This window comes from Phlebotomus argentipes, unplaced genomic scaffold (assembly GCF_947086385.1).
Source record: "Phlebotomus argentipes unplaced genomic scaffold, Phlebotomus argentipes genome assembly contig_15, whole genome shotgun sequence".
Taxonomy (NCBI): Eukaryota; Metazoa; Arthropoda; class Insecta; order Diptera; family Psychodidae; genus Phlebotomus; species Phlebotomus argentipes.
Genome location: NW_026776181.1, coordinates 12,944,512 through 12,964,582, shown reverse-complemented (window position 1 = coordinate 12,964,582; position 20,071 = coordinate 12,944,512). Strand labels below are relative to the sequence as shown.

Here is a 20,071-nt window from a genome sequence, read left to right as displayed (position 1 = left end):
GCGCCCTCTCGATGCTGTCAGATGCTGTGAAGTTTGGGGCGCAGTTTCGGAGAAAAAATTAAATGGCGCTGGGTGGAATTTCTCGTTGATTTTCTCTGTGGAAATTTTCTGTGAAAACCTAACTTGTAGACCCAAAGTGATGTGTTATCTGTAAATTTATCCTCTATATTAGGTAATGCAGGTGTTGGTTAGTTAGAAAATTAGTGGGCTTCTGAGTTTCTGGGCGACACACTTTGCACTCCCTCGCTATTGATTTTTCCTCGATGCACACCCAGTTTTCCTCCTATGCAACCTTTGTTGTTGGATTCTTGGACGATTTTCAGTATTTTCATTTGGTTGAGTAGCTCAAATGTGCTGAGGGTGAAATATTGAGGGAGAATTGGAGATATTCTTATCCGTTCTATTGAGCGATTGATGACATCATCAAATTCTTTACCGTATTCCGGAAGCTGATGATGGGTTCTTTTTTGCAGTATTTTCGCATTTGAAGAGGAGGCAAGGAGCCAAGTGTCGGTGAAACATGGACAGGAAGGCGGAGTTGGAGAGAAAGAAGGCCAAGTTGGCCGCTATGAGGGAGGAGAAGGACCGGCGACGGCGCGAAAAAGAGCAAAAAGACATGGAGGAAGCGGCCGGAAGACTGGGTTCTGGACATGAAAAAGACAACAGAAGGTATATAGCAGACAATGTTTTGCGTGGGAGCACCCGCTAATGCTGAGGATGTTATTTTTTCTGCAGAGATTTGGACGAGATGTTGTCTTCTCTGGGCGTAGCTCCAGTGTCTGAAGTTCTGTCTTCGCTCTCCTCGGTGAATTCTGCTGCCTCTGACACTTCCGCTACGCACACGCCGGACGGGAGCTTGCAGCCCACCAGCCTCAATGGCCAGACGGCGAGTCTGAAGAACCGGAAGCCCGTGAACTTGAGCGTGGTGGCGGTGCAGACGACTAACATCCCGCCGAAGGAAACTGTTGTGTACACGAAGCAGACGCAGACCAACAGTTCCGGAGGACACGAGAGAGATGGTGAGTGTCTCTTGAACAAAGCTCCCTATCCCACACTGTAACTGCCACCCAATCGATTTTCTCAAACCCACTGGATTTCGCTGTGACGCTCAGAGTCGACAGGCTTTCAAATTCCCATTCGCGCAGATGATAAATCTACAGCCAGTGGGTTGGGGAGAAGTAATCTTCCCTCACTATAGTGCACCCTAGAAGACTTATTAGATGATATTACATCATATATGTATTCACACAAGACTGCACGGTGACCAAGGAAGTTTCTTCTTGGGATACTAAACCCTAAAGATGAATTGACAGTGGTCACCTTGTCAGTGAAAACATCGCAAAATCATTCATTTCTGCCTCAAAAGAACACATCTTTAGGACATTTGTGTGTATATCTCCTCTTTCTGTCTGTGTCTCCACGCAAAGAGATGTTTGCCTTGTCGCAAATGTGTTGCAAATCACATTAAAGATGATATAAATGAAGTAACGAATAACGAATACAGTTCTTTCTTGCCACTCCTCACCATTATCAGGATATATGGAGGATTGGTGGCGTCCAAGAAAAGGTAAATTCAATGTATGGAAGACCAGAAAAAAAATGATGAAATGCAAAGGACGCACTTAGTATTAAGTTTTCTCAGAAGAACTCTCTCAAATTAGGCTCTGAAACTATAATAATTTTAATGCCTGAGCAATTTCTCATGGAAGTTCTTTTTCTCTTTCCTCCCTCTTTTCAGCTCACGCCACTGATTATTACGGTAAGTGTCTAATTGTTCAATTTACTGCGTAAGAATAATGTCTGTTTTATTAAATCTTATATTTGTGCATAAGAGTCGCAGCTTTATTTGAGTTTTTTTCTCTGGAATTTTTTTTTCATAGCAATATTTCCATGGAGAATTTAGTTAAGATTCTCAAAATTTATTTAATTTCTCCACCCACTTTTATTTACAAAAAAAAAGAATTTACACCCAAGAGGAACTTTGTTTTACATATTATGATTTATCGTTTATTGTTTTGTCATTTTTGCATGAATGGTAAAATGCAAGAAGTGTTTTAAAAAATGCGCCTCGTTTTTCTGTATTTGTCGTTTTATCTCTTTGTGAGAGATTAATTTTAATTTGGTGCAGAATTTGCATGACTTCTAATGCGTTTTTTTTGTCTTAGTTTGAATAATAATGTAATTTTCAATTTGCAAAATTGTCCTTTTCACCGCAAATAATTTTTTTGGCAAATATTGTATCTTTTCTTTTTGGTAAATTTTAGATGCAAAAAATGTTTGTCTCTCTGTGGCTCAATGAATGAATGACTGTTGATTTATCTCTTATTTATATTTATTGATTGAATTTTGATCTTTCACATAATTTTAGTCGAGAAGAAGTATAAGGAAAAAATAAGCTGTAGATGAAGTTAATGTTTCCTTTATTTCTTACACAACACTCCTTCATAATTTTCTTATTAATCTTTATCGTTTCCTTTTCTTTTTATCTTCTTTATTATTTGTTTCTTTCCTGCATTGCAATAGAAGAAAAATTAATAAATAATAACACGAAAACCACACACAAGAGTTTGCAAAATACCAGTTGAAGTAAAGGAAGAATTTCTTTTCATTTCAAGACGAATACAATCTAAATCCCGGTTTAGAGTGGGAGGATGAATTTACAGGTAGGTAAAATAAAAGAAAATCAAGCGATTAAAAAAAAAACAGAGCAAGAAAACACTCATTTGTAAAATTTCTTTCTGCCTATTCCTTGCTCTTTTTTGTGTAAATAATTCCAGTAATTGTTAAAAGCTAGTTGAACAAAAATTCTAATTATTAAGTAAAGAATAATGGTTAATAGAAGAATAGCAGTAGAATGTGTGACAGTGAGAATGTTGCGTGAATGTTGAGGCAATATTTACTGAGGGAATATTATCGGTGGGAAGGAGAGTTCTTTTACAATCTAACGATCGATGCTTTTAACAACTCTTGTACTAACAATTTGTTACTAATATATTTTCTCTCTGTGGTGCATTTTTGGGGGACTTTTCTTAGTTCACTTGTCTCTAGCGTGTAAGAAGAAGAAGAGAGAAATTATTCCATAGAGTCGAGAGACAAAAGAATTGGGTGGAGAAATTGAATTTATAAGCGATCGTGAGATTTTTCTTTCTATTTTTCCAAATGAATAAGACTTTATATACCCATCAAGTTCAATATGAAGAAAATTTCTCACCATTTACTCTCATGTACAAAAAAAAGACTATGTTTTTTTTATTTCATGTTGCACGTGAATTGTATGGAAGAGCGCCAAGAAATGCGATCACGATCAAGATTACCTGAAGATCAGTTTGGAATTCCATGAAAAAGTGTGAAGCTCGCATTTCTTTTGCATCTTCTGTGCGTTTTCAGCATGTTTAAGTGTCTTATGGTTTATCTTATTTCACTATTTGGATTTGATATGATCAAGAAGAGGTGTTGAAAAGTGATAAAATAAAGCTGTGAAGTTGCATGATCTGTTTAATCGGGTCAAATCACTTTTTTTTTGCAAAATTATCTTTTCAAATTGAGTAATTATAAAGAGTTTTTTTTTCAATTTCTATACTTCCCTTGTCATTGTTGTTGTTCTTTTTTTCAATAAGGAAGTAAAGCATTTTTTGTGTGGGGTAGTCTGAGTTGTGCTTGGATGTGTTTTGTGTCTAGTCTCGTTAGTTTTTTACTCACACAGTGCTTACTTTTGGTGATGCCCAAGGAGACGATGAGGAAAGTTCTCTGCCACACATCGATCATGGATTCCACTCCAAGTTGCCACCCGGAATTCTGCCCCATGGACTTCCCAGGGTCGGCGAAGTGGCTCCGGCTGTCACGCCGCAGGAGCAGCAGAAGAAGGAAGTGGAGGAGAAGAAGGAAGGTGAGCAGAGAAGAACATCTCTCGGAATTATTTTCTCTTCCTCTAATCTCTCTTCCTTTTTTCTGCACAGTTGTCGAGCTGTCTGAGGAACAGAAGCAGATGATAATTCTCTCTGAGGAGTTCCAGAGATTTGTACTCAGGAGTGGAAGAATCATGGAACGTGCTTTGTCTGAGAGCATTGACATCTACAAGGACTACGTGGGAGGAGGCGATACAGATGAGTCCACGTGAGTAGTGAAACACAACATCTCGCTAGCAATGTTCCCTTCAATGTTATTCTCCTTGCAGGGATGAGAAATCTCATGCTCGACTCTCGTTGAATCGCACTTTCTATTGTGATCGCTGGTCGAAGAATCGCTGTGTGACTTCCATGGATTGGTCTACTCACTTCCCAGAGCTTCTGGTGGCGTCCTATCATAACAATGATGAGGGACACAATGAGCCTGACGGCGTGGTGGCTGTGTGGAATACCAAGTTCAAGAAGAAGACGCCTGAGGATGTATTCCACTGTCAAAGTGCCGTAATGTCAGCGTGCTTTGCCAAATTTCATCCCAATCTCATTCTGGGTGGCACATATTCTGGTCAAATTGTCCTGTGGGACAATCGTGTGCAGAAGAGGACTCCCATCCAGAGGACACCGCTCAGTGCCACAGCTCACACGCATCCAGTGTTCTCGCTGTCGATGGTGGGCTCGCAGAATGCCCACAATGTCATCTCGATATCGACGGATGGGAAGTTGTGCTCCTGGAGCTTGGATATGCTCTCTATGCCGCAGGATACTCTTGAGCTGACGCACAAGCAGGCGAAGTCTATCGCTGTGACGTGCATGGCGTTCCCCAATGGGGAGATCAACAACTTTGTCGTGGGCAGTGAGGATGGATTCGTGTACTCTGCGTCACGCCATGGGAATCGTGCGGGTATCAGTGAGATTTACGAGAAGCACCTCGGGCCGGTGACAGGCATCTCGACGCACTACAACCAGTCGAGTCCAGATTTTGGCCATCTGTTCATCACCTCATCGATGGACTGGACGATAAAGTTGTGGAGTCTGAAGGAGAACAAGCCGTTGTACTCGTTCGAGGATAATTCGGATTATGTGATGGACGTGGCGTGGTCTCCAATTCATCCGGCTTTGTTTGCCAGCATCGATGGGGATGGGCGACTGGACTTGTGGAATCTGAATCAGGACACTGAGGTCCCGACAGCGTCAATAGTGGTGGACGCTGCTCCGGCCCTCAACAGACTCTCGTGGAGCCCCACCGGACAGCATGTGACGGTGGGTGATGTGGATGGAAGGATATATGTGTACGATGTGGCTGAGCACGTGGCCAATCCGCGGATGGACGAGTGGACCAAATTTGCGGCGACTCTGAATGAGTTGCGGATGAATCAGCTGGACGAGTTTGAGGAGGCGGACAAGAAGACGCCCATTCCGCAGAATCCCTCGATCACCATCACGTCATCCAGTCCGCACATCTAGAGTTGCCTGAAAACGCTTCCTGCAGTGCTAGCATAGAAACTAATATGTAATTTATTCCATTACTCTACACAGTCACATTTAACGTTCAAAATATTTCAAAAATATACTCTGGCAGCATAGTTGATATCTTTTTCCGCGAGTTGGCGCTCGCTCTGTTTTGGTGTCAGTTTTTTTCTGCGAAGCAAACTCGTGCGTTGGTTTTCGCTGTGTGCAGTTGAATTAAAAATTTGCAAGCGCTGAATGATATCACGGGCTGACGTCATGTGCATAAATATAGTGGTGGCGAGCTGAGAGTCCGTCGATAAGAGAGTGGGATAGATGGTGGGAGATTTCGTGCACAAAACACGTCAACCTTCCGTCGTCGTCGTTGGAGTAAAAACGAAGCCCGCAGTTTCGAATGGTTGCTCGTGTGAAAGACTATCGCGGTCAATTTACTGAATAGTTCAAGTGGATATTTATAGAAGTGCCACTGCTTTGGATACCATCGCCCTCACGCAAGACGACTGGACAATACGCACAGTGAATCTTGCTGCAGGATTCAGAGGAAGAACTGTGAAGGGATTTCCCCGCTCTTTTTGCTGTGTTTTTGTGCGTTAATCGTTCCGGAAGGGCGAGAAAATAGTGCGAGTGGATGTGAAAAAGTGAGAGTTTCCTGCATTGGCAGCCAACGAGGAGGAACAAACAAGTTTGAAGAAGGTAGATTGTTAGATTGCCACAATTTGGTTGCTGTTTGTGAGGTTATTCGCTCTTGTCTTCCGCAAAATCTACTCCCCTATATAGAGAACAAGACATAAAAAATACAAGGGAGGGTCGATGCGACGCCACAGAGACTTCCCTCCTGTCGCCAGTGCAAACAGAAGGGGATTTCGGGTCAGGGAGTGCGAAAAGGGGATGAGGAACTGGTGGATTTCCCTCTTCGCAATCACCCGTGAGATGACTCACTGGTGAGCGCACGTTTCAGCCTTCGAGAGGCGACAAAAAAGTCAGGGAAATCGATAAATTCCCAGAAACAACTCACTTGCTATTCAAATATTACCAAAAATTCCTCGAGAATTTGTGTTATTTGAGCTGGTCGGTGTGTAGAAAAGCAGCCCACTCTCGCGATAACTGAATTTCCCTCCTCTGATAAGCCTTTCAGTGGGGAGAAACACGTTATCACTCCACTTGTTGCTGCTTTAGTTTAAAAAAAAATGCCATTTCTCGATTCTCGCCACGTTTCCCTATCATATTCCACTTGATATCCAGTCAGAAGAGCAACATCGACCAATTAGACGAATTTTTCAGCTACAATTTCTAATTGGACTCTATCAAGAGGCGATAAGACGTTGCTCTTTCTCAGAAATAACCACAGAAAGTTGTCTTTTTGGTGAAAATTTCTCCTTCTGCCCAGAGTAGGAGAAACGCGACCGAGGATTACGTTATAGATAAGATAGGGATGGAATTGTGCGCTGGTGACTGTGATTTCAAGTCAATTACTTGGTGGTCATCACGGAGAATGTCCAACGCAATACTGTAAATTTATGCTAATTGTATGAGTCATGGAGAATTTTTCAGTGATCATTAAATGAATATTTTCGTGGTGAAATACTTTGTCTGCACAACAAAGTGTGCTGTGGATTAAGAGGCGCTTTTTGTGACCAAAATAATGATTAAATGGTGCACAAAACTATAAAAGCTAATTGAAGAAGAATGCACTCAGAAAAAGACAGATAAAAAGGCTATTGATTGATGACATTGTTATTCTTCAATCATCTTTGTTTTTTTTATAGTTTGAAAAATACAATTGGCTTGTTGCAATAAGGAATCAATTGATATAACAATTTCTGCAGTCATTTTATTTTATTAGTTCTTGACAACCAATTATTATCACATAATAACATTTAGTAGTTTTTGTTGCTGGGAATGTAATTTCTATATTTTATTGCATTGTAGAGGAAAATAGAGCAGCGATTGTCTAAAGATGTATCTTGAACTTTGGGCTTTACGCTGAAAACACATGGATAACATTGGAGAGATAAAAATAATTCAATTTAAGCACGTAGTATATAAAGTGTATAAATTTATCTTATTCATTGTGTTTTTTTATCTACAAATAAATTGGACGTGACAATATTGAATATCCCCTCATGTTGGTTCAGGATTTTTTATTTAATGTGTCATGAATATTTTCCTAAAAATTCATTTTCACTAATTCAATTTTGATCATATTTTTGGAACTTCACTTTGCGTTGTTGGTTGAAATTTAATTAAACTTTATTGATCTAATAAAAATCAATTTTTGTAAAAATGCTTTCTAGAAATATTGAATTCGTTTATGAAAGTTATTGGATTCAATTAAAAGGCTTTTAGGTGAAATTTCTTCCATTAAGAGTGGTAATCTTCAATCTGTCATTTGTAGTTTAAGCAACTCTGAGTGCAATAAATCCAAAAGTGCCTTAACGAAAAGGAGGATGCGTCTGATGCTCACCACAAATCCCCGGAATAGATTACCGGGCGAATGGCTCGCATTTTCGAAAGATGGAAAATGTTCTCGTGATCTAATTTGGGAGTCCATCGTGTGAAATTCACACATGCATTTTCCGACTGACTTCTCTCGCTGAGCTCGTTGATTTTTGTGCGTGTGAATTGGCCAATTTAGGGGTGTAAATGAAAATGTTTTCTTTGAGTTTAATCCCTAAATTTTGTGTTTTTCTTTTACACAATAATTTACGAAAGAGTTCTTCGAGATGAACAAACAACTTCTGAGTGTATTTAGGAAGTTGGAAGAGTTGTGAAAAATTCATTTTCTCGCCTCAGGGAGAAGAATCATTTCGCTTGATGGGTTTCGTCGTAAGGAAACCTTATAAGAAATTTTTCTGACAAAGTAATCAAATTCATAGATTTTTCACGCAATTGAGGACGCAATGTGAAAAGCTATTGTTGAGATGCGGAATAATAAGAACTGTGAGTAAAATGTGTGAATTAATCATGTGGAAATTGTGAAATTTTCATAAATGTGAATACAAAATATTTCGCCTCTTAAAGGTAAATAAACAGTGAATTCTCGCTAATCTTCCTTCAATCCTCATTTTTCACTCAAAGCTGAGAATTTTTTCCCATTTGGCCAAAATGGTATTTCTTCATTATTCAGTCTCTTGACGTAGAATGTGTGCTGTACTTCACATTTCAAAAATCAAATACACATTGTGGCTCTTTTTCCACTCCCTCTTCGCGTTTAAAGAGGATCTGTAAACAGTGAATGTTAATTTTAGGAAGATAGCGATGTTTTCAATTTCACGAAGAAATTTTCGGGTGGGTTCACTCTATGGAAAACGTGTTGCTTTTGTGGCTGATTGAGTTAGTGACTCTTTGAGAATTGGATATGATTGAAAAATCCTTCACGAGTTGATTGAGCGGAATTGAGTAGAAAAATTCTAATTTGATACGCTGTGATTCTTGATTCAATAAACATTTCGGTTAATTTGTGTAAATGTCTGGGAATTTCTCGAAATTCTCAATTCAATTTAATTTTGAGCACAGTTTCTTCCATTCTCTTCAATTCTCAGCATGTCTTTAAGTCGCTAATGTGTCACGTTTTGGCGTCATCGAAGGTTTCACCTTTCCGATGCTGTCGTGAATATTTCGTCCAATTCAATTCCACGAAATGTGATTCATGGCTCATGATCTTGGCCAAGGTTTATTCCCGAAACAAGAGGCATACTTTTGCCAGGCAGCTGTTGAGGGTGGGCAGGAAGGAAGGAAGGAGGGAGACAATAAAAGAGTCACTGTCCATCCGGAGGTGGAAATGAGTCGTTGAGCACGTCATTCGTATTTTGTCGTCACTCTCGCTGCTATTCTTTTGGTCGCTTTTTATGACTGGTGAACTCTGGAGCGGTCTTATGCTAATTAGTTGGTGGAGGGAAAACACACAATAGGCCAAAACCAGAGAGAGAACGAAGCCTCGCAGGGTCATTAAACGTTTGTCAGTTGGCACAATTAAGCGAGATATTTCTGGGGCATCTGCTCAAGAAAACCACACATTGAATAGAGTAATTCCTCAAGCTTGAGCCGAAGAAGCCACAGAATGAGCTATGAATTGGAATTGATTGATTCAGCAATACAAGACTCAGGCTTTTATTTTGCGCGCTCAACAATAAAGTATCACAAGGTTATCTGGCCAATTTAAATATGTCTGTATTCAGTGTGTGAAAAATGCTCGGTGTGTGATTCTGTTGACTCTTTCTGACCTTACACACGATCGTAAACACTGTGTAGGGTAGGCATGGCTTTAATGGATACTGCAAAGCGGTGTTTGCTCAGGAAATAGGTTTTCTTTTTGGCAAATAGAGATGAAGTGTCATGTTTTAATATTAGTTTCTGTCAGTTAATTTGTTTGCTATACGCAGTCTCCATTTTACCTACACTTCTCCTATATGTTTTTCCTTACGCAGAATATTTGCTTTTACTGAGGCATTTCCCAGGGAGAGAGTGAAATTTTCTCAGTGCGTGTGGAGAGGTCAAATGCCAGACGGATGGGATTGTTTATTGACTTTGTGGGTGGGTGAAGAACTGCAGGGGAGAATTTATGTGAATAATAAATAATGATGCTGAGATAGTGGAGAGTGGTGAGAAATTCAACATAATCAATAGAACGCTTCGAGTTCGCAAGTTGCTTTTTGATAGATTCCGCGCTCGTTACACGAGGAGTCGCATTGATTCTTTCATGATACACTTTTGGCGTTCACTGTGCTGCTTGTTAATAAAGAACGTGATTGTATATTGCAGTGATGATGTTATGAAGTGGAAAGAGTGCTTTGAAGATTGCAGAGTTGAATTAGCATATTGTCTGCTGCTAGAATAAAGTGCATTGAGTGTAATGATAAAGGCATGGCTAAAGAGAAGTTACATCATAAATTAAATTAAATTGAATGAAAGTTTAGATAACCCAATTTTGAAGGAAAAAATACTTTTTTTTTCAATTGTTTTCTCTAGCGGAAAGAATCCTTTGAGAGTCAGTGGAGCGTTTTAAAGAAATCTTTGAGGCACGTTTTACAGGAAATTCAGCAAAGAAAAACCATCTTAATTAATTTACCGAGCTTGAATATCCCCTGGGAAAGTGGCCAGGCTTCTTTTGTTAATTTTTTCCCCTATAATAGGTGAGTCTCTCACTGTTCATTGATGTTTAAAGCGGCATGTCGCGAAAAGAGGGCCACTGAGATCTTTTATGTTGGACTTGCGAAAGTTTCATTCATAGCAAACGAGACAATTGGGCGTAGTGAAGCGTGAAATGCGTTACAAATTACTTAATTGAATTAAGAAGGTTGTATTATTTTTCCAACTCAGGAAGTATCTAATTGAAAGATCAACGACTGTAACATTTTCTCCACAGTCGAGAGAGGCGCTTTTTTTGCACTCGGAGCGACATTTGAGATGGAAATAGAAGAAAAATCGTAAAATAGAGCAAAATGAGTTTAATTAAAGTTGCCTGGCATGTGGAGATGAACGGAGAAGCCTTAACATGTTGCTGATGTGGAAAATCAGCTGAAATGACGGACAAATTATGTATTGTTGACGATGACTGGTGTGAGGTGGATAAATAGGACACTCTCACTGACTGGCGGGGAAGGAAAATAATTAGTGGCTCGCCCATGGATAAAATGTGACTTGATTTCCCAGCTGAATTGACTGGGCGAGGAAGCAAACAATCGTTTGTCCTCTGCTTTCAGGGTGAATTTATCGCAACATTTTCATTCTGTGCACAAGATATTTCCTATGCAGAAGGACGAAGGGACTTGTAAATGAGATTGGACGTGATATTTTTAGTATTATTTACACGACAGGTAAATCAAGAGAAATGTCGGTAATTTGTTTTCCGCTTTCCAGAGGAGAGAAAAATGGGACATTCAGGGCTGATGTGTCTCTGCAAATGACAAAATCGTGTCACTTTGACCAGGTGAAGCGAAGTGGGAAAAATTTCAGCTTAACGAGATGGTTTTTGCTTTGCCCGCACATTTTCACCAATGAACTTTGTGCTATTTTCACAATGGATTTACTTAATTATCTGGCCGTTTATTATCTTAATTCAGTGGGCGTTTCTCATTGCTTGTGCTTTTGATCTGTGAAATGAATCTGGAGTCATAAAATAGAAGTCTCCATTCGATGGTTCATTTGTGGTGAGAATTCCATATGCTGAAGAATGTTTGGGTAGTTTTGTAGACAAAGTTTTCCGACATGAACATATAAATTCTTTTAAGAGGGAGTGATTTATTGTGAAACATATTGCAAGCTTTTGCTTAAAAAAACCCTGATGTGGAAGAAAAGTTTTTCGAAACATTGAATGCAAATTTATTGCGGAGAAAAGGTGTAGAATTTTTCTACTTTCCAACTAGCTTTTTGATAATTCAATTTTCCAAATATGTCTGGAGTTAAATTGCACGGCAGGACTTTTATCCCGACAAGAAGATGGTACCGAATATTGATGTACTTTTAATTACCTTTCCTGGAAGAATTTTTCTGCCAACTCACAGTGCAGTTTGCAAAAGTTGTGGAGATATTTTTTCCTTTCCTCCTTTTTTTGGAGGACTCATTAAACTTGTGTGACGACGGAAGTAATTGAAATCAGTGGTAAAAAAAAATTAAATTTGGCTCACGACGACGTATATCATCCCTGACTTTATGTCCTATATATGAAGTTTCTCCAGAACTTGAAGTCTATCTAATTAGATGTCTGAGTTGTGCTTCGGTGCTATAGAGTGTATTCAAGCAAGGATTAATGTATAGAATTATTTTTCCATCAAAGACTTACATTCTCTGAGGAAATGAAATATAGTTGGAAATCCGGTGAAAAATGAAGAGTCTCTGTAAAATGAATCCATCCTGTGAAATTCATATCACGAACTCTCCTATCTTTTCTCGTGGGTTTTTACATATAGGTTTTTGATAGATGATGAGAAAGGAGTGAAGAGATAGTAATTGCAGTATTGTGGTCTCAGAGCGAAGTAGTTGGAAGATGGAAAAGTGCTTGAATTTCCAATTTCTCTCCGCAAGTGTGGTTCTGGAGTCATTTGAGACTTGCTTTTTTGTTCTCTCTCTCTCTCTCTCGCAACAATTTGGTTGAGTTTCTTAGATGTGTCTAGTTGAGGCAAGTACACACAAGTATATATTCCTAAGCTCTGTCACAGCATTACTTCTGCTTATAACGATATAGAGAGCTGGAAAATCGATACTTTTACATGTCCTAAAAATGCCACACAATTTTCTCCTCGTGCTATTATTCCGGTAAATATTTCTTGGCAATAGTTTCGAATGTGTTCCGAAGCGAATCTCATGTTTTTCGATGTCTTTCACGTGGATTTCCGTGACGGTGATGGCAATGTGTTTGCAGCTATTTCAGATATTTTTGCCATTGAGGTTGAGGTGATTGGAATATATGTGAGCTATAAATTCGGGGTGGATCTGCGACCCAGAAAAATTGCATGATAAAATTATACATAAGTTTAAATATATTTTCTGTGACGTTATTGTGATTTTTTTTCTCATATAGTTTAACTCTAGAAACTTTAAGCAACTGTTGGGCGACATAAGCTGTCTCATTTGAATTTCTACAGTAATATATTCTCTAACTTTCCGCCCCTAAAGACACACGAATATCATGACTGCAAAGAGGCAGTGTTTGCGAACGGGGGCTCTTCTGCTGAATTCCATCGCCAGCGGTTGTCAGTGTAAACAAAGTCTGTAATTTTTCTTTCTCCCTCTCCTTTTTGGCAGGCTGGCATTTTGGAATTGAAGAGTGAGTGAGAGAGACACAATGTCGACCCCAAAAGTTCCACCACCGCCGCCACCGAAGCCGTCAAATCACAGAGGCAATGATTCAGTGGCGAGCCACCAGCACAGTGAGGAACAACAGAGGAACGGAGCCACAGACAAGCCATTGCGACAGGAGCAAGTGGTGATGACGCCAAAGGGCAAGACCACCAACTCCACAGTGATCCTCATTGAGAGGAAGCTGGTGGAGGAGATCAGCGAGCGAGTCCACGTGGCTGGAGGTGATCACAAGGGGATCATCATCAACAAAGATACCATAAAAGGTAGAGCAGAATTATTCCCTTGCGGTTTTATGTGGCGTAACTAAAACTCTTTTTTTTAATCTACTTGAAACAGATCAAAAGTCACGGATTGTGCCTGCCCAGCTGTGCCTGGAATTCCGGGTGTTTCTAGTCAGCGCCAACACAGGTCAACACTCTCAGGAGTCACGCACGCTGCGATTCTGGTTCCGGGAGTGGTTGGATGATGGTGAGAGGCAAGCTCAGGTGGCCCAGGATTTCTTCCGCGAACTCGTGACGCCCAAAGAGTTTCCCCGCGACTACGTGGGCTTCATCAAGAAGATTATGAAGCAACTGCAGAAGGGCTATGACGAGATACAGGCCTTGGAGGTGGAGCTGAAGATACTCGAGACAACTTCAGCACCTCCATCGAGACCACGTAAGTTTTCCAATGATTCTCTCTTCGTGAACTTGTTATCAAGTAGAAAATGTATTGGTCATGAAGACAGTGATGTATTTTGGGGTCTGGAAAATGCCCCACTAAATTGGCCCTTTGCAGGACTCATAGAAATATCAAAATTATCATTACTTTTTTTCTCTGTTGTCATCCGTTTGGTAGCGCGACCCGGTTATTTGATATTTTGCTATGGTGACTGCAATAGAAAATTGCACAGCCGCTTATCATCCAGTGCAGGTGAATTGATGAAGAAATTCTGGCTCGATATGTACAATAACAGCAATAAATAATAATAGAGTGTGAATTGAAATAAAAGGAAAACCAAATGCGCATTAATAAACAACACAGAAACCTCTGTATCTCTTTTAAATCATGCTAAAATATAATCTTCCTTCTGTTATTGTTTCTTACAAGAATTGTTTTGTGATTTAGTTGCACTTTATGTTGTGTTGTTTTTTTTTTCTTACGTTATCTCTTGTTTTAATATCCTCTAACATTGCGTATTGTGTCAATTCTTTTGAATATTCATACTTTGGTTTTTCAACACTTTTTTTTTGATTAATCGTTTGTGGGTTTTATTTCCCCCAATTCGTGATTGAAAGTTATGATTTTGGGGATTTCTGGCACTGCTGAAAGGGTAAAACGAGTCACGAAGAGGCAAAAACAGCGAACAGAATCGCAAAAATTCTCATGCTCATATTTATTGATTCGTGTTGATGAATCAATTTGTTATTAAACAAGCAAAAACCGTCGCTCTGGTGACACAGAAACACAGTAAATGGGAAGGTATGAGACCCTTCGACCCACTCAACTGGCAGAATTCTATTTCTCCGCGGAGGAAGGCGCCCGAATCGTGACCCAGAGAGATGGAAAAATTGGCAGGAATGTGATGGGAAAATTTAATGGCAATTTTCCATATGGAAATACACTCGGCTCTTCCCAACCATTTCAGTCGCCCTGGAGCACTCTAAAATCGAATGGTTTCTTGAGAGTGCAGGAGAGGCAAAAAAAGAGGGAAAAGTGCTGACGAATATCAAAGAAATTTTGCAATTTTCCACCCGACTGCAGCTTTTCTTAATATAAATTGATTGCGCCTGTGTGTAGATATGTGAATGAATACAGGGGGGAAGGGGTAAAAAAGTAATAATATAGTTGTGGGAGTATGAGAGTGAAATGACAACCATTATTCTATGCGAATGTCTACAATTAAATAAATAAATGTTCTTCACCGAATTGCAGAGAAGGAAATGGGAGAGAAATGAATTTTAATGAGTTTCTCTTGTGCAATTTCATTGGCGCTTTTGTCACATTTGTGATAAACTATTTATGGTGTTTTGAAATCTACCAGATTTTCATTCGGATATCATTGAGTGAGAAAAAATTAACTAGAATTTTTTTTTGTTCAATTCATCCTGCCATTTATTTTCCCATCTATCTCAATATCTGAATACTGTGACCCGAAGAGAGATTTCCCCTGTGTTTTATGTCGCTTGAAAGCATCCTGAATTCTAATTTTAAGAAGAAAAATGTGATGTTATACGAAAATAATTATTCATGTCATAATTAGAAATTTCATACTAATTTAATCTGCCATATTCAAGGGGTCAACAACAGCTTCCATGTCCGTGCAAATATATCCAACGAATAAGCTCTGTTTTAGCTTTTAATTAAAAGTACATGAGTATTGTTTGCAAAAAGGGTACTTTCAATTTTCTCTCGCTGCTCTACACTATTTCATTCCCTTTTCAATGGCGAATTTGTTCTGGAATTGGCTGCACGAAATGGCACTAACATCCGTTTCAGTGCGACCAAAGAAGGAAAAAGAGGATGAGTTAATGCATCCATCCGCCTTATGTTTCATTTTCAAGGATAGCCATTTGCATTTAAAAGTTTTCACTGGCGCAGCGAGAGGAGAATAGCAATTCTGCGGTGGAAATTAAAAGTCTGCACTCATGCAAAATTGAAAAGCGTGACAACACAACACGGAAATGCTGGCGAATTGTTAACCCCTTGATTGTGTAGATGTGCCTCTTATGTGACTATATATTTGTGTGTATACTGAGCCTACCTCTTTCTTTGCAGTGTCAATTGAAGACACCCAATTTGAAGTGATACCACTGACGCCCGAGAAAGTTCTGGAGCTCATTGAACAGGCGTACCCTAATCCAATAACTGCTGAGGATTTGGCACGGTAAGGGCGCAATTGGCATCTCGCAGAAATTTCAGGGCTTAATGTTGTGGAAAGTTGGAACATTTTGGGGAGGCGAGAAAACACGTGGAGAATTGATATTTATATTGTGTGTTGTGTCCTCTTTGCAGGGACAATGGTTGGAGTGAGGAAGAAGTACAACAAGTGCTCATTTCACTGCAGAATCGTGGACTGGTGAAGTCAATGGAGTACAACTCCTTCACACGAATTCACCACGAGGACAAGGATATTAAGGTGGTAAAGCAGATGCCCACAATTGCATCAAACAAACAGCCGACAATTGCCATAATCACAGCTCAATATTGTGAGAAATTGGCCGTTGATGCTATGTTGGAGAACAAGGAGACGTTTGTACGATACACAACAGTGGGTGAGTGGGAATTTTCTGCTTTTCCCTTGTATTTACTTTGCTTCACAGGTTTCCGACAACCTGATGTATCCTTGTATCTCCTCTGCAGACGTTAATATTTGAGTGTGGGATGATTGGACATGTGGTAAAATGCAATTTTCTCTTTTGGTAGAGATATTTTATCGAGCATTTTTCCTTTGACAGGAAGATGTTACACATGTATCTCCTCCGAAACATTTCCGAGAGAGAACAACTCAATATGATATTGTACATGACTGATAGCACAAAAGGTGTATTTATCTGCTTTTGCCACAAACTGTTGAGCAAATACTTTTTGTATATCACTTATAGTCAGAACGTCTGACATTGTCATGCTCAGGAAGGTGAAATGTGGACCCTTCACGTAGGCTATCTCAATATTAGCATCTGCAGAGGAATTAGTAGAGTCCCTTGAATGAATAACCACTTAATCCTCGTATGAGAGACAAATTGATCCGTGTATTAATCGCATGAATATTATAATGTAATTTTTGTGTTTATTTTTCTTCCCATCGCTCTTGAAAATTGTATCCTGGTGCAAAATTAATTGCTGTTCGCGGATGTTGTGGCATGTTTACCTTTATGGCCAAATTATGCGCTCTGTTTGCTGAAAACAAATCACTGGGGTTTTGGCTGTCGATGCAAAAATGATTTGGCATGATTTGGGTGGATATTCTCTATCTGGGGTGCGGGATGGAATTCAGGAACATCAGCTGAGAAAGATGTGAATGGGTTAGAGAGGAGGAGGCAAAAGAAGAAGCGTTTTGGTAAGAAATGATATTTTCTTTACAGTCAATTTTCACACTATTTTTCCGTGTCTTCTGTCATTGTCTATCCTCCCAATTCACTTTCACTCCCAATTTTCTCTACTGTGTCTCTTTCTCTCTCTCTCTCAGTGGAATTTATTAGCAACGCATATTTTGGAATCACTTTAGCAGCACCATTTGTACATATCTTTGAGGGCAATAAATTCTTGGAGAGATACATACACATATTCTCCTCATTGGTGTATTTGCAGCCTCTGTATGGCAGTGTTTTTGGCAATAAACGCCATGCGGGGCTACATCAATTAATGCTTTAACTGCAATTAAATTTGTCCGCAATTACATAGAATAGACAATGTTGTGGCTTCTTCTGAGGATGGGGCAAAGCATTTTTATGGGTGTGGGCCATTGTGTGATTAAGATTTACGATTGACCGAATGTCCATGTGACCATTTGAGGCGAAGATGAACATTTGCACTGGTTTTCATGCAATTCACTCGAAATGTTGGCTTTTGTGTTAAAATTCATAAACTGTTTCATCACAATTGTTTGGATGGTTTAACTTATTCATATAAATATAGAATGCTGATTCTAATCACCCAGTATTTTATCTGTAAAGTGTGGCTTCTGGGATATTATTTTATCACGCTTTCCATTTGTTGACAGGTGAATATGAGAATTGATCAGCGAGAGAGAAGCATTTGGTTTTATCTATCAAAACTCAATGTGGAGTTTTATCAATTTTCTGTGGGTTGTGAAAGCGCGAAACGATTATGGATATTCTATTTTGAGAGATTTTCGTGATACTATTCAATCAATCAATATTACAATAATTTGTGCTCAAACTACCATTTGAAATGGGTTTAGAGGAGAAGTGGGAAAGCATTTGTGTTATACATATGGTTCAGATATCAATGAATGTCTCGCTCAAGGAGCAGCTGCGGCGAAGCGCTTAGCGTGAAAGTAATGCTGCAAATAATAAACATTTAGTACACACACTTCCAATGAAATTAAATTGATGCAATTTGAGGGCGGGCGTCCCAGCGGAAATCACGGAGTGCTGTTGGGGAAACAGTAATTGATTACTTTTGCTCGATTTTCTTGTCCATTCCCTCGTCATCGCGCATTAAATGTCCTCGAGCGACTGTATTGCATTTTATCACTCTGCGCGCTGGAGCAAATGGGAAGTGAGGAAATGTATATTCCCAAAGAGTGACTCTCTCTATATCACTTAATTTAATTACACAATTATGGGACATCGTTAAATGCTGGGTGTCACACTGCACCTCCCGGTGGGTGGTTCGGGAAGGCAATTTATCTGTGAGATAAGTTGATGCTTTGCTGAGTTTGATCAATTCTCAAAAATCATGGACGTGGAGGGCGTGAAATAAAGTGGTGTCGTGCTAGGAATTAATAGATATTCCTTCTTTCCTTCGCCACAGGCGAGTCAAATGTGTACACGCTGGGCAACATTGGCGCCCACCGGATTGTCAGTACAAAGCTGCCCAGCGTGGGGAGCAGCAGGGAGGCGATGACAGCCACGGGAAATACCACGACTCGTCTCCTGGGCACATTCCAGAAGGTGGACTACGTATTCATCGTGGGAGTGGCTGGCGGTGTGCCGCACTACACGGACTTCAGGAAGCATGTGCGCCTTGGGGACGTTGTTGTCTCACATCCTGACATCAAGAGGAATTCTGTGCTCGAGAATGGGTAATAATGTTTCAGATTTTTTGTGGTCTGCTGTGCAGTGACAAAATAATACCACATACAACTCGTTAACATGGAAATCATTTCTCATTTTCTCTATTCCCCCGGAACAGTCCATCCCCCCACATTCGGGACTGTGTGATTGATTGTCGAGCGATGGCATGGCAAATGCAATTTTCTCACACTACTATTTTCGTTGCAGTCACTCAAATCCCTGGGGAGATGATCAGTTCGTGTACGTGTACAACAGCCGTGTCCGCGAGGTGAAGACCTACTTTCCGGTCAATCCGTGCCTCCAGCAGATTGCCAAGTACCTGCAGATGCAACATGTGAAGAAGCCGTGGGAGACCTACCTGAAAGATGGCCTGAGGCACCTGCAGGAGCGCACAACTAACGATTTCACCCGTCCCGCTGCAAACACCGACAAGCTATACATGAACATTGGGAATCGGGATGTTATTGAGGTGGCGCATCCACAGCAGAACCCCCAGGATGCACAGGGGGATGCCACGGATGCTGGAGGGCCACTCACGCGTGTTCACCTAGGCCCCATTGGCTCAGGCAGTGACCAGATAAAATCAGATACACTGCGAACAGAGTTCTCTAAAACTTTCGGCCTTCTGGCAACAGACATTGAGATGAGCTCTGTGTTGGACAGCATCATTGGCAACTGTCGCGACAGTTTCATCCTTGTCAAAGGTGAGAATTTCTGCAACATTCCACGGATGTGTGTGACTATTGTTCTCTTTCTTTCTGCAGGCATATCGGACTACAAGGATGGCACAACGACGAAGAAGTGGCAGAATTACGCTTCCCTCGCTGCTGCTGCCGTGATGAAGAGCATCATCTGTGCCATGGATGCCCCCACGAACGTGTAGACCGGACAAGAATCCCCTAGAGAGTGTGTGTGTGTGTGATTAAGGATTACCAAAAGAAGGTCGAGCAGAAGAGGAGTTTGTACTTTTGTGCTATTTTTTCACTTGTTGTAGTCACTTGAAATATTTATTTTACTATCGAATAGTTATAATTCCCTCACATTAATCCACTGAGAACTTGAATTTTGACATCACTCTGAAATATTAAATAAAGTATCTGTGCTATACTTGAGGAAAAGTGTTTTCACGTGATTCTTGGCCGTTGCGTTCAAATGCCGGAT

General features: G+C 40.2%; 2 protein-coding genes across 13 annotated transcripts; both read left to right on the top strand.

The window, feature by feature from the left end:
- Nucleotides 1-25: 25 nt before the first annotated feature.
- LOC132263123 (cytoplasmic dynein 1 intermediate chain) lies at nucleotides 26-5,501 on the top strand. Of its 9 annotated transcripts, none has more exons than XM_059762715.1 (9): nucleotides 26-172; nucleotides 474-669; nucleotides 736-1,019; nucleotides 1,535-1,567; nucleotides 1,739-1,759; nucleotides 2,616-2,663; nucleotides 3,728-3,886; nucleotides 3,957-4,113; nucleotides 4,175-5,501. In XM_059762715.1, exons 2-9 carry the CDS (start codon nucleotides 521-523, stop codon nucleotides 5,364-5,366), a joined length of 2,043 nt encoding a protein of 680 aa, XP_059618698.1. In that variant the 5' UTR covers nucleotides 26-172; nucleotides 474-520; the 3' UTR covers nucleotides 5,367-5,501. The 9 variants fall into 9 exon arrangements, with proteins under 9 accessions (XP_059618698.1, XP_059618704.1, XP_059618696.1 ...); XM_059762721.1 differs by having other exon boundaries at nucleotides 3,704-3,886; XM_059762713.1 differs by having other exon boundaries at nucleotides 1,505-1,567.
- Nucleotides 5,502-5,594: 93 nt separating this feature from the next.
- Nucleotides 5,595-20,013, top strand: LOC132263125 (uncharacterized). 4 transcript variants are annotated; one of them, XM_059762722.1, is made up of 10 exons: nucleotides 5,595-6,062; nucleotides 13,113-13,432; nucleotides 13,506-13,826; nucleotides 14,007-14,081; nucleotides 15,927-16,035; nucleotides 16,164-16,423; nucleotides 17,146-17,208; nucleotides 18,648-18,918; nucleotides 19,118-19,614; nucleotides 19,675-20,013. In XM_059762722.1, exons 2-10 carry the CDS (start codon nucleotides 13,153-13,155, stop codon nucleotides 19,791-19,793), a joined length of 1,995 nt encoding a protein of 664 aa, XP_059618705.1. In that variant the 5' UTR covers nucleotides 5,595-6,062; nucleotides 13,113-13,152; the 3' UTR covers nucleotides 19,794-20,013. The 4 variants fall into 4 exon arrangements, with proteins under 4 accessions (XP_059618705.1, XP_059618706.1, XP_059618707.1 ...); XM_059762723.1 differs by lacking the exon at nucleotides 17,146-17,208; XM_059762724.1 differs by lacking the exon at nucleotides 14,007-14,081 and having other exon boundaries at nucleotides 19,675-20,011.
- The last annotated feature ends 58 nt before the right edge of the window (nucleotides 20,014-20,071 follow it).